The following is a 14017-nucleotide window of genomic DNA, read 5'->3' as shown; positions in this document are numbered from 1 at the left end:
CGTAGTGTTGATAGAAATGATGCTTGATCTCTTTAAATGCGCGTTAACGCTAGGCACATTTAGCGCTAGAGCATTATTTAATTTCAGTGGCCAGAACTAATTATTATTCTGACCAATTAAATTAATTAATGCCCAAGCGCTTAAAGCGCCGAAACGCAGTACATGTGTTTACAAGCGTCAAGCATTTTTTTCTGCTAAAACAACTCTGCTAGGAGGAAAGAAGTCTAGGAGAGATAGCAAAATGTCCAGTGTGTAAGAGGCTTAAGCATTGGTAAGCTGCAATATATTACATTTTTGTTTTTGGGTTTAAATGCTCTTTAACACAGGACACACAATGCCAGAATACATTTACTCATGAAACACGGTTACAATTGTATCTAAGCAACCTTTTATTTTCTTTGTGCAGATGTTTGAAAGAGGATAAAGGTGACGTGGCATTTGTGAAGCATGTGTTACCAGGTAATTAAAATCTATTTACCATAGCTGTTTCTTAATATGTAGGCATTTAAAGCTGAATCAGCTCACAAAACCTTAAAGTGTAATTCCAGTCAAACATACTAAGCCTAAACCTACTCCCATCCCCATTCTACGTCTATTCTAACTACCAGGTAGAGCAAAGATGTCTTTACTTACCTATTATGGGGGCGCTCCAGTCCGGTCACATGATCTCACCACTCACAAGGAGAGAGAGCAGCCATGACCGATCTTTATTACAGGAAGCTCCTGCACAAAGATTAGAATAAAAATACACGTGTTTCTTGTATTTAGACAATATTTGCTTTTCCCAGAGTTCAGCTTTAAAATAGTATGTTTGCTTTTATAGTAGTAGTTGCAGTTTGTAACAATAATTCTGGTGATGGTATTTATGTTACTGTATATTGTGTGAGTTAGACATGTGCACTGCCGAAAAATGTGTTTGTTTTTGTTTCATTCGTTTGTGTTTGTTTTTTGGTGTCATTTGTTATGATCGCAATTCGTAAATTCGAAAATCCGAAAATAAGGAAGAAAGTCAGAAAATTTGAAAATAAGAACGAAATTCGAAATAATAACTAACTAACTAATAATAACTAACTATTAAATTATAGGTATTGTAATTTCCTTTCAAATTTGGCTGTTAGTGAACGTAACGAATACGAATTCATCCGAAGTTACGAATTATCCAAAATAATGAATGCCGCATCTAAACAAATGGATCGGAACAAATTATTAATAAATAATAATAATAAAAAGTATTTATTATTATTGTTATTTATTATTATTAATTTGTTACGTTCCATTAGTTTAGATATGGCATTCGTTATTTCAGATAATTCGTAACTTTGGATGAATTTGTATTCGTTACGTTCACTAACAACCAAATTTGAAAGGAAATTCCAATACCTATAATTTAATAGTTTGTTATTATTTCAGATTTTCGAATTTCTTAATTTTCTAATTTACAAATTTTCGAATATTCAAATTTACGAATATTCAGAAAAAATTTGTTAACGTGTTTTCTTTAATTCGGATGTTTCTGAATTAACAAATTTGTCGAAATTTGTTAAAAAATGAATTCGGAACTAAACAAATTGCACATGTCTAGTGTGAGTACATATAGAGCTTGGCAAATGAAAATATGAGATGTACTAAGCTGTTAGGTAAAGATTTACAGAAGCAGGGGTTGGGTTGTACACATGTCACGGCTGTGATGCTTTGCAGCTGTAGAAAAATGATCCCCCTGTCACCTTTGGCGGGCATTACTGCTGCAAAATGTGACTCATTCAAGTGTCTGCCCTGCAACTGTGTGCAATGCACATGGTTGTGGTGGGGTAGTGCGGTATTTACAGGGTTACCACAGGCAGTAATTAGATAACATATCGCCTCTTCACCGCCTTCCAAACGCCTCAGAAAAGTGATCCACCTCAGATTACTATTCAGAGGGGTGCCAAGGGCTCTCACTATCTTTTGGCTGCTGTAAACTTTTAGTAAAATAATGTGAGAAATCCTTACGTGCTGCCCAGTGGAGGCTCGTCCATAGATTGCGTATGGGCACCGCCTCCCCTATCCATGCATCCGACCCCATGATCTACATATCAGTGGCGCTGGACCATGGATTCCAATGTGGCGGGATGTTTTTTTGAAGTACCTGATTAGAGCCAGAGGCTCTAATAGGCTTCAAAAAAGGGTTGGCTTGGGGAGTAAAGCATTGCACTCTGAGCCCACCCAGCTGTGTGAAATAAGTGAATGAATTTTTGCTAATATCACACTAGAGTTCCTCCCTGCCAATCAGGAGGCAGGTCAGTGAGCCCTGTTTCCCGACTGGCCAAAGAGTCCGCGGATCCAATTGGATGCCTAGCGTTTTTGCGGAAGAAGCTGGAGGAACAGACCCTGGAGCCGCCACGGCCGCTGCCCACCCTCCAGGAGAGGACACCAGAGCCCCACCACAAGAGCAGGTAAGTGCCAGACCAGCCACAGGGGGTTGTTTGTTTGCTGAATACAGGTCACAGGAATGCAGAATAAAGTGCACTCCTTTGACCTAAATGAGAAGTAGGGCCAAAAGAGCTTTTGCTCTACTCCTCATTTAAAATAAGTATGCATCTGGAGTGTAGCAGAGAGAATTAATGTAGGTCAGGGGTGCTACTAAGGAAGGATAAGTGTACTTTCTGTGAAAATGCACCTATCCATTAAAACTATTGGAAGTCAGTGGCAATCATGCTGTGTCATTGCATACTAATCAAATTGACACATAAAGCACAGGAAGGAACATCCCTATTGTTTTATGGGAGCAGTTAGCTCAACTTTGACATTCAGAGAAGCGGCAGCGGCCGGTCCAGAAGGGGCGCAGGGAGGCCAGCCCCCTAATCTCTATGCGCCGGCCCCTAATCTCCATGTGGACTGCAGGACGCCTAGATTTGTACACATATAACGCCAATAAAATACATTTACGTTTTTGGTAACATGCCAAAATGTGGAAAATTTCAAGGGGTATGAATACTTTTTCAAGGCACTGTAACACAATAATTACAGCTACACTGGTCACGGTGAGGCAAGCTAAATCTACCTAACAAAAACACACACAGCTCCACTGAACACAGGGAGCCAGCACTAAATCTAACTAATCCTAGCACCTATCTAGGTGGGTGCTACACAAACATGTCCTGAAACATCTCAGCTCGAAAGGCCCTGCAGTACCCCACCTAATGTTGTCACCAATAGTATTAGGGAACAACTTTGAAAATTTTTGTTCTGCAGCATTGCCTAGGAAATGCTATTGGTATTTCAGGGTATTTTATCGCGGTTACGTGATAGTTTAGGTTTTTGGGAAGTGCAAAGAGAGATCGCTCAAATACTTATAAGTATAACATTTAATTAAGCAATGACAGATACAGATAACAAATGTAATTATATTAGAAAATATAACAAGAATACTTAACTAGAGATGCTGTTTCTGCCACGGGTCCCTCCATTTTATTTGGCATGGCACATATGATCAGAATCAGACACATGCATGATGGCAGCTCTGAGGCGAGACAATAATTCCAAGTTTTAGCTGTAGTATATATAGGACTTGAATGTAATTGTTGCACCCTGGTTTTGAACAGGGATGCTGTCAAATCTAGTTTGCTAGGTGGTAACCAACCTGGCCAATTGTTAGGGGATCTCCTGATTCTTTTCCTAACTCTGAGTTTGATGCACCTCTCTCCTCCACTTGGAATATCAGTGGATAGATTGTTCCAGCCAATTGGCAGGGGTTTTCTTGGGCCCCGTAGCCTGCTGGGAGAGCCTATTTATTTGGGAGAAGTCAGGTGATTGGGGTTCTGTGCCACCTGGGCGGCTGTCTGTGTGGACATGTGTTGAAAGCTCCCGGTTGCTAGGCCAGAAGCCTGAGACCTATTCGGGAGTTCCCTGGTTGATAGGCAGCCTGAAGCCTACCCAGGATAAGAAGGAGCAGTGTGGGGTTGGGGCTTTAATGTCGGAAGCCTAACCAAGTTGCATGGGTTCTACTGGCCGGAGAACACCTCTTTGTCAAAGGTAAAGGGACAAACTTGCTAATGGAGGACAACCATTAGTGTCGCCAGAGGCAAAGCTTGAACCAAGGTCAGAGGTAAAGGGGAAACTGTCGCCCTCAGGGGACAGCTCTGCTGTTATCAGAGGCCAGAGTTCAGAGTCTGAGAGAGTACCAGAGCAGCCTTGTTCATTAAGTGGGGACGGTGAAGAAGTTGGGAAAGTCTCAGCGGAAGTCAAGTTGGGGACCCAGTAGGATGGGGGGGGGGGGTGGCGCTTGCATGAGAGTTCGGCAATTGTGCTGAAGAGCCGAACAAGGGACATAGCAGGGCAACGTGGGGGCCCTCTGAAGATACAGCAGCTGGCTGTGTGAAGTTCAAGGGACCCAGTGTCACTGGGAGTCCAAGAAGTCTTTTAAGAGAGACCATGAGTTTAAGTCCATGAAGCTACAGAGGGAGGCTGTGAGATAGAGGCTAGGTCCTACACAACGGGGATACCAAGTTTGGTATGTGTACAGATCTGTGTTGAAGTCAACATACAAGTTCAGTTGCTAAAGAAAACAGCTCTTTCAGGCTCAATTCAGCTTTGAACCTATAGCTCCTAGCTTTGAGTCTGCTAAGTGCTTTTGCACCTGCTCAAAGGGTGTCCTGGCCCTAACCTCCCTCTCCCCAGTTCTTCTGGAGAAAATAAATCTCTTTTGTTCTGTCTGGCGCCCAACTTAATCTACACTACTCTGCTCCCACGATGCCTAGTGACCCACACTGAGAATGAATGTCAGCTCTCCCTGACCCTGAAGTTCACCATCAGCTCTTCAGAGGTCGGGGCCATGGCTACATAAGGAAATGGTCAACTCCTCTTCTTGTGAGCAACATGACCTTTTAAGGTCAGGTTGTAATCACATTCCTTTGGTATGAAGTCAGCTAAGGTAACCAGGATATTAGAGGCTTTCTTAGATATTGTGAGGCAACTTTAGTAAGGAAATATGAAATATGCAATTTCACCATCAGAGGATTAGTGGCCCACACACATGCCTTTCAGTCTGCTGCTTTGGCAAGGGCTTATGATACCACCTCTATTGTCTGTGAAAAAGCCTACCTGCATGTTTGGCTTTGCTCCTTCTACAGGACAAGTGCTCAACCACTGCCATGGTGCTAATCTGTTGTCCTAATGCAGCTGAACATCCCCTGTTGCTGTCACGTCACATGGAAATGGAGGAACTGCGTCAACTACCAAAGAGATATTAGCATTTCAGCTTTCACAGAGGCCCAATACATACACTAGCGGTAGATAGTCCATATATTCTAGTGTTTCCCTCATGGATAGTTTCAATGGCTACATATTTGTTTCAGTCTACATCACAGTGCTGGTGACCAAGGCCCAAGCACAGGCTACTCCCACCCTGCAGTTGTTGGATGTGGTAGTGCTTATGCTTCTTCATGATTTTTTGTAATGTTCTGCTAGCTCTCTGTGGTATACAAAGTAATAAACATGCATTTATAACATCAACAAAACACGAGTACAGCAATTCATTTACTGCTTAAGAAATTAACAACTGTGCATCTATGTTTATCTGCAGAGGAATTCCATAAAGGTTATGTGCTGTTGTGCCTGGACAATACTAGACAGCCAGTTGAAAAGTACAAGGAATGTTTCTGGACAAGAATACCAGCTCATGCTGTGGTGACTGTGGACAGGGAAGATAAAATCAGATCTGTCACTCAGTTCCTTGAGGAAGCTCAGGTAAATCCTTTTTTCCTTACTTAAAGCAGTAGTAAACTACACCATTTTTTTTTAAAACCCTGCAAGGTAAAGGAATAATGTGCTAGTATGCATCACATACTAGCACATTATGAAATGATTACTTTAGAACAAAGCCCTCCAATACCGCACTGTCACAGCTGACAGGCACTTCTATCTTCACACAGTCTTCCTTCTGGGCCCGTGTCTTCTGGCCATCTGATTGGCCATGCCACAATGACGTCACTCCCGCTTATGCATTTAGGAGTCATAAACCACGGCACGGAGCTCTGAAGGGATGGTACAGGTATACTATCCCTTCAGAGCTCATGTACCAGATATGTCAACGGCTGCATGCAGTGTGGATATCTCCTAAACGGTGCAGATTTAGGAGATATTCACTGTACCTACAGGTAAGACTTATTAAAGGGTTTACAATACTCTGTACAGAGAAGCAGTATAGTTAAAAAATTATGGGGAGGTGTGACTATATTCTTGTAGATGCTTTTTTTTTGTGGAACAAATGGTAAAAAGTTTAGAAACATACAGCTTTTCTGAGGCTAGTAGCCTCCCTGACGGTATTCCCGAGTGTGGCTCGGGGTTAAATTTCAGCACCATTAACGGTATCCCCGAGCCACACTCGGAATTACATCTCAGGATCCTGGTGCAGGTTACTTTCCTTGTCCCCAGGATCCTGTGATGTCCCCCCGCGCTGTCTGTCCTCTGCCCGAAGCCTCTCTGTGACAGGCTACGTTCCCTGCGAGCGTCGCGACGCACGGGGGGCGGAGCCTGACAGCAAATTAAAAAAACTGTAAAATTCATAACACATACAGTACTGTAATCTTACAGATTACAGTACTGTATGAAATCATTTCACTTCCCTTTTGTCCCCAGTGCTTTGGCCCATGCCCTGCATGCAGTTTTATATTATATATAAATACTGTTCTTTCTGCCTGGAAACTTGAGATTGTCCATAGCAACCAAAAAGTGTCCCTTTACGTCAAAAGTGGCTTTAGACCAGCTAGAAAACAGCAATAGTAAATTAGAACACTTGCAGAATTGAGCGATAGTGAATCATGGGGAAATGTATTTTATTATTATTATATATATATTTTTTAATTATTTATATTTATTTATTATATTATAATTTATGATTTTGTGTTTCAAACTTCATCATACCCGGGATATCTACTAGACTCTTGGTGGACAGATTTAAGTGTGTTATTGTTAAGAATTACAGACCTACGATATAAAACGCCAAATTTCTATGCAAAATAATTGTACCGCTTTGAGACGCAAAAATCTGAAATAATCATACCGCCATGGAGGTTAAAGAGGACCTGCCTATTCCTAGGTAAGAGCAGGAAGCAGCTTGTATCTACAGCAGGGAATTTAACGAGTAACTTTTGTTGAGAAAAAAGCAATCCTCTCTGGGTGATCAATATACATTGCAAGGATTTTAACACATTTTGTGGCAGATTTTTACCTGTTTCTGCTCTGAAAAAATAGCTGTTTGTTTGGTTTTGTCAATGTGTAAACTTAATCTGATTGTGAGTGACTTTTTCCTTGTCAAAAGAAGTTTATTGAGTATACAATGTTATAAAGATACATAAAGTAAGTTTACAAGGATCTATAAAGTAAGCTCATTGTTTTACAGTACGGTTTATATAGGTAAATATCATGAAATTTCAAATATTAAACATTTGGTTCACGTAAACCTAAATTAAAGATATATATCATTTCCTTAGTTACTTTTGTAGGTATTTAAATGATTTATACCTACTATACATATTGTTTACAAGTAGAGTGTATATAGGTCAAATAAATTCTGATAATGAGCTTTAATCGTAAGGTGGAGAAAAGGAAAGAGAAAGAAAAAAAAGGGTTGAAAGGTAGAGGTATGGTCCACAAGGTTGTCCCGCTCGTCAGTTTATTATTCTTTTTAGTTCTCTTTGAAGCCTTAGAATGGGTGTGTCTCTGTAAGTCATTTAATCTGTTACCATGGCAACAGGACAGAGTCATTGAAGTTTGACAGGAACTGTTGTTTTATCCAAGGATGCCAAAGTTTTTCAAATTTTGGAATTTGATTTTGATCGATGGCTACCATCTTAGCATGGGACATTGTATTATTAATTCTGTGAATTGTTTCTGCTAGTACCAATGTAGGAGATTTCCATGCCTTGGCCACTGTTTGTTTTGCAGCCGTTATTAGTTGGATCATAAGTTTGAATTGAGAGAGTGTTAACCATTCCGGTTTTAGATTAAGTAAAGTTAAATATGGATCTGGTTGTATTATTTTTTTAAATATTTTAGATGCAATCACGAAGACTTCCTTCCAGAAGGTTTGGATTACTGGGCACGTCCACCATATGTGTAAATATGTGCCTATTTCTGGGCATCCTCGAAAACAAAGAGCTGAGGTATTAGGTGAATATTTTGCCACTCTAGCGGGTACAAGGTACCAGCGAGTTAGGACTTTATAATTTGTCTCCAGTGCTAAGATGTTGGGTGAAGATGACTTAGATGTGAGCCATATGTTAGACCAGTCCGTGTCTTCTAAAGTTCGTCCCAGGTCCTCCTCCCACCTCTGAACGTAAGAGGGTCTATTAAGATTTGCTACTCCATATAATTGATTATAAAGTGATGAAATTGTACCTTTAGCAAATGGATCTTTTGTACAGATTGATTCAAAAATGGATAATTGGGATAATGGTGTATCCCCCTTTAGGAATGGTGTATAGAAATTTTTGATTTGGAGATATCTAAATATCTCAGAGTTTGGTAGATCATATTTTTCTCTAAGCGATGGGAATGAAAGGAATGATTTAGATGCTATGAAGTCATTTAGTGTCTGAATGCCTGATGTTGTCCAAGCTTTAAAAGAATTTGGGTAGATCCATGCCGGATAAAAGGCCGGATTTCTGATAAAAGAAAGGAGAGGATTGTGTGGAGATTGTAACTGATATTTGGTTTTTAGTTTATCCCAGAGAGATAAGAAGTGTTTAGTTATGGGATTATGAATTTTAAAGCGGTCTTTAGGATCAAGCCATAATAAATTTGATATTAATAGAGGGTCATTTTCTGAAGCCTCTATAAATACCCATAATGGGATTTCCTGTTTTGCATGGTATTTGGACAGACTGGCCAAATGTGCTGCTCTGTAGTAGTTAGTAAAATTAGGGTATCCCAGGCCTCCTTTATTTTTGGGAAGATGTAGTGTGTGTATAGGTATATGTGGTTTAGAAGAGCCCCATATAAACGAAGTTGCTCTTTTTTGTACTATTCTCAAAAAATAGGAAGGAATTGGAATAGGGAGGACTCTGAATAGATAAAGCAATTTGGGTAGAATAGTCATTTTGATTGCATTAATCTTCCCTATCCAGGATAAAGGAAGTTGCGACCATTGTTTTATTAGATTTGTGATCTGTCTTAATACAGGAGGATAATTGGTTGAGAATAAGTCAGAATGAGATGCTGTTAAATGAATTCCAAGATATGGGATTGATTTTTCTGCCCATGTGAATGGGAGTGCAGCCCTAGCCGGGATCAATTCCATGTTTGTGAGTGAAATATTAAGCACTAGGCATTTCTTAGGATTAATCATAAGGCCGGATAGGGCTGCAAACCCATCAAGAGCTGGTATTAAGTTAGGACCAGAGACCTGTGGTGATGATAGAAAAAGTAATATATTGTCTGCAAATATACATAATTTGTGTGTAATACCTCCTACTTCAATGCCAGTTATAGTTTGGTTTGTTCTGATGTATTGGGCCATGGGTTCGAGTATAAGGGCAAATAATAAGGGAGATAATGGGCAACCCTGTCGGGTACCTCTTTCGATATTAAAGGCTTCAGATTTGTATCCAGCATATTTTATATAGGCTTTGGGTTTATTATATAATGCTTTGATCCATGTTAAAAAGTGGAGTCCAAAACCCCATTTTTGTAATGAATATTGCATATATTGCCAGGATACTGTGTCAAATGCCCTCTTAATATCGAGAGATAGAAAACATAAAGGGATTTTCCGTTTTTTAGCAATATGTGCCAATAACACTGCCCTGCGTATATTATCGCCTGCCTGTCTATTTGGCATGAAGCCTACTTGATCTCTATGTATTAATTTTCCTATAATGCTATTGAGGCGTTTTGCTATTATTTTTGCTAGTAATTTAATATCGAGGTTTAACAGAGAGATAGGCCGATAATTCACACAGGAAGTATCATCAAAAAGGGGTTTTGGGATCATACAAACAATTGCCATTAGTGTTACTTGCCGAAAAGAATGTCCATCTAGAAGTTTGTTAAAAGTTTCAGTGAGAATGGGAGAGAGTATTTCTGAGAATGTTTTATAGTATAAAGCCGAGTAGCCGTCTGGGCCTGGTCTTTTGTTAAGTTTTAGGTCTTTTATGGCGTTAGCAACTTCATCTATAGTTATAGGCTCATCCAAACTGCTTTTTTGATTCTGAGATAACTCAGGTAAGGTTATTTTTGAGAAGAAGGATTCAGCCTCTGTAGGATTAAATTCATTGTTTGTCTTGTATAAAGTTGCGAGATGTGAGTTAAATTTATGGACTATTTTAACTGGATTGCAAGTGTAAACATTGTTTGATAATTTCAATCGTATTGGTTTGAAAGATTTGTTAGTTGAATTTAATGCCCGAGCCAAATATGTACCTGGTTTGTTTGTATTCATGTAGAAATTGTGTTTGGAGCGTTTGAGGGATTTATCAACTGACTCAGTGAGAAATAGATCGTATTCCAATCTAGATTTTTCCAGATGAGATTTTGTACTCTGAGATGGATTATCTTGAAATGATATGTAGGCTGCATTAAAATTGAGTTCTAGTTTTTTTGCTAGATTTTTGCGTTCCCGTTTAAATAGTGCCATTTGTCTTTGTATTGTACCACGCAAGACAGGCTTATGAGCTTCCCACAGTGTTATTGGGGAGATGTCTGTTGTATTATTAATTGATATGTATTCCTTTAAAGCTTGTTCAATGGCCATCTGATGTAGTGGGTGTTTGAGCATTATGTCCGGTAAGTACCACGTTGGGTCATGCGCTTTTGGTATGGCTGAGGCTATAGTAGTATATACTGCATTATGGTCAGACCACGGAATCGGAATTATATCTGATGCAATAATTTCTGGTATCATTCCTATTGTTAGAAAAATATGATCTATTCTGGTGAAGGTTTGATGAGGGTGCGAGAAATAAGTGAATTTCTTTTTCATTGGGTTACTTTCTCTCCATGAATCTACCAGATTGTATTTGGAAAGAAGTTGAGAAAAAGGTAATCTAGAGGTTATTTTGGATGGTGTAAAAGGTGATTTATCTAGAAATGGGAGGAGGACCTGGTTCGAATCCCCACACATTATCACTGTTCCTATTTTGTGTGTATTAATCACTTGTAATATATGTGAGAGGAATGGTGTAGGTTGTTTGTTAGGAGCGTAGTAGGAAATCACTGTGATTGCTGTATCCATTATATAACCCATGAGTATCAGGTATCTACCTTCTGGGTCTTTAATTTCTGATGATAAGGTGAATGGTGTGGATCGGTGAAATGCAATTAGAGTTCCCCTTTGCTTGGTACAGGCAGAAGCCGTGTAAATTTGTTGATAAAAAGGAGAAATATATTTTGGAGTAGAATCTTTGGTGAAGTGTGTTTCTTGGAGGCATACTATGTGAGCCTTCTTGTTATGGAAAGTACGGAAGGCTTTGGTCCTTTTTTGAGGGACATTTATTCCCTGAACATTCAGGGAAAGTATATTCAGTGGTGCCATGGCAATAGATCAAATAGTTTTGACTTACTCTTTGTTATGCAGAGCTGACTGCGCAGATCAACCTGTGTGGACTGAAGAGATGAATAGATAGAAAAGAAACCAGTGAATTCTGGAGTAAAGAGTAAACAAAAAACATATGAGATTAGATGATACATTGTATAAATTATTTTTTGCAAGTAATCACAATTTACCCGTGAAAGAGAATAAATATCTCTCTCAGGGGAATAAGTGCCTTCGTCACACTCCCACATAATATGGTTGGGAGAATGAGGAGGGCTAATGGGGGTACACGGATCTTCCGCTTACAGGAGAGAAGTGCTATGTCAAAAGACATCAAAATGATGTTTCATTAATTGGAGTGCAGAATATAGTTTTTGTTGAAATTATTTATTCCAGGGTGGTTGTATATGGTTAGTCTTGCCCTAGGCTAAATAATTCAGTTATAAAGGTACTGTTAATAACTTTGGTATTGATGAAGATAGTTTGAATTATTTTGGGATTTTAACCCTTTTAGAGTAAACAATTACATATTTTATTCATACGTAACTGTTTAGATATGTTAACTCATAAGATTGAGGTTGTATTGCTTCAGATTAGAATAAACAAAAACATAATTCTAGGAACTAGTTAGGTAATAATATATTTGTTTTAAGAAAAGAAAGAAAAAGCTTCCATTACTTCTGGATTATTGAACATATTTGTCCTAAAAAGTAATAAATCTATTGTTATTACCTGATAATATATAACTGAACAAGAATTTCCTTATTTCACTTATATATTCTAAGGCTATATGAATCAGAAGTAATAAGAAATATAACTGGAATGTAACATGATCCCACACAGTGTGTGACTATCAGAATGCAGTTACATTCAGTTAAAAATTTGTTTTTTTATAGAGAACCATCTCTTAGTATAATAAATGAAGAGATATCAGGAATTTGGATGTCAGTCCATTGAATCTTCTTGGTCCATGGATGATGTGGCATAACGGCCTCTTTTGTGAGAATGATGATTCCCATTTTGTTCTGAAATTTTCTGGGTGCTGCCTGAAGGTGAAGATGATGCCATTCTTCTGCGTGTGGGAGTGTTGCTGCTTGTGGGTTCTGTCAGATTTAATTTTAAAAGGGTTTGTTGTAGTTCATCTGCTGATCTGCTTCTGTAAATTGTACCTTGGTAGTTAAATCTGACTGAAAAGGGGAAGCCCCATTGATACATAATGTTGTGGCGTTGCAGTTCCATTAGTTGGGGTTTCATGGATCGTCTTTTAGTAATAGTAAGTTGGGATAGGTCAGCAAAAATTTGATAATTGTGTCCTTGAAAATTAAGTTCCTTTTTTTCTCTTGCAGCAGTTAGTATTTGTTCTTTCGTTCTGTAATAATGAAATTTTGTGATTATATCACGTGGGGGTCCATCTTTCTTTTTGGCTGTGAGGGCTCTGTGTACTCTGTCCAGTTCTAAACGTTCAACAGGGATATCTGGCTTTAGTTCTTGTAATAGAGCAGTAATAGTAGATTGCAGGTCTGTAACAGTTTCAGGTATTCCCCTTATGCGTAAGTTTGAACGTCTGGCTCTATTTTCGTAATCTTCGAGCTTAGTTTGAAGTATTAAATTCTCTTCTTTTAATTGTTCCAATTCTGTTATATTTTCTTGGGTTGTAATTTCAATTTCATCCATTTTTATTTCTAAGGCTGCGGTGCGGTTTCCCAGCTCTCTTATTTCTTTGGTTAGGCTTTTTGTTATTTGGTCTGAGGTTTGTTTTAAAGCCTTATGAAGCATCTTTTCAAATTGTAATAATATTACTGGGGATACTGAGGAGGCTTGTGAAGAAGTTTGTGAGAGGATTTGTTCTGTATCTGACTCAAATGGAGAGTCTTGCTGTGACATTTTCTGTCTGTGAGAGCGCCCTGATGCTGTATCTTGTGAGGTGACTGGAGCTGCTTCAGCTGCAGTGAGTGCCTGTGAGCTCTTTGTGAGGTGATTTTTATTTCTGCCACGGTTTCCTCCCAGTACCATATTTCCTGCCCAAACTTTCACAGTTTGTTCCCTGGGGCAAAAAGGTTCAAATGGATACCTTTTGAGCCTGCAGGCTCCACTTTTCCTTCTCTTCTCTCCTCAGCGGTGTGGAGCTCTGACAATGCATGTCTGCTCCGCTAGGCTCCGCCTCCTGCCCTATGAGTGACTTTTTCAATCAGTTGATGCACTTGCAGTGTTCTAATGAGAAACATTGCAGGGTCTGAATCCCTTTAGAAGTGATTAACCCATTGGGGTATCTCACCATAAATGACAATTTCTGGGGAAATCAGTGAGCCAAGCAGGAAATTACATTTTTGGAGGCAATCCATACATCAACTGTGTACATGACTCCCCTGGCTGCCATATTGTATAGAATTTTACAGGAAATGATAGCACTGTAGATTAAAAAGGAAAGGTAGTTAATTTTAATGACATTCAATTACAATATGGCTTTTATAGCAGGTATACTTTATATGCTATATTTTTTTTCTTTTT

The 14017-nt window shown here is 39.1% G+C and overlaps 1 protein-coding gene across 1 annotated transcript in view; it reads left to right on the top strand.

Annotated features, from left to right (window-relative positions):
* LOC141139453 (serotransferrin-like) overlaps window positions 1–14017 on the top strand; it is a 116713-nt gene that overhangs the window by 38841 nt on the left and 63855 nt on the right. Inside the window, exons 6-7 of the mRNA XM_073625548.1 lie at window positions 407–459; window positions 5561–5724. Of these exons, the coding sequence (XP_073481649.1) occupies window positions 407–459; window positions 5561–5724 (217 nt within the window). The remainder of the gene's footprint in view (window positions 1–406; window positions 460–5560; window positions 5725–14017) is intronic.

The sequence above is a fragment of the Aquarana catesbeiana genome, linkage group LG04 (genome assembly GCF_042186555.1).
Source record: "Aquarana catesbeiana isolate 2022-GZ linkage group LG04, ASM4218655v1, whole genome shotgun sequence".
NCBI classification, from domain to species: domain Eukaryota; kingdom Metazoa; phylum Chordata; class Amphibia; order Anura; family Ranidae; genus Aquarana; species Aquarana catesbeiana.
The sequence above is the reverse complement of the archived record's forward strand: the minus strand, read 5'-3'. Positions and strand labels throughout refer to the sequence as shown.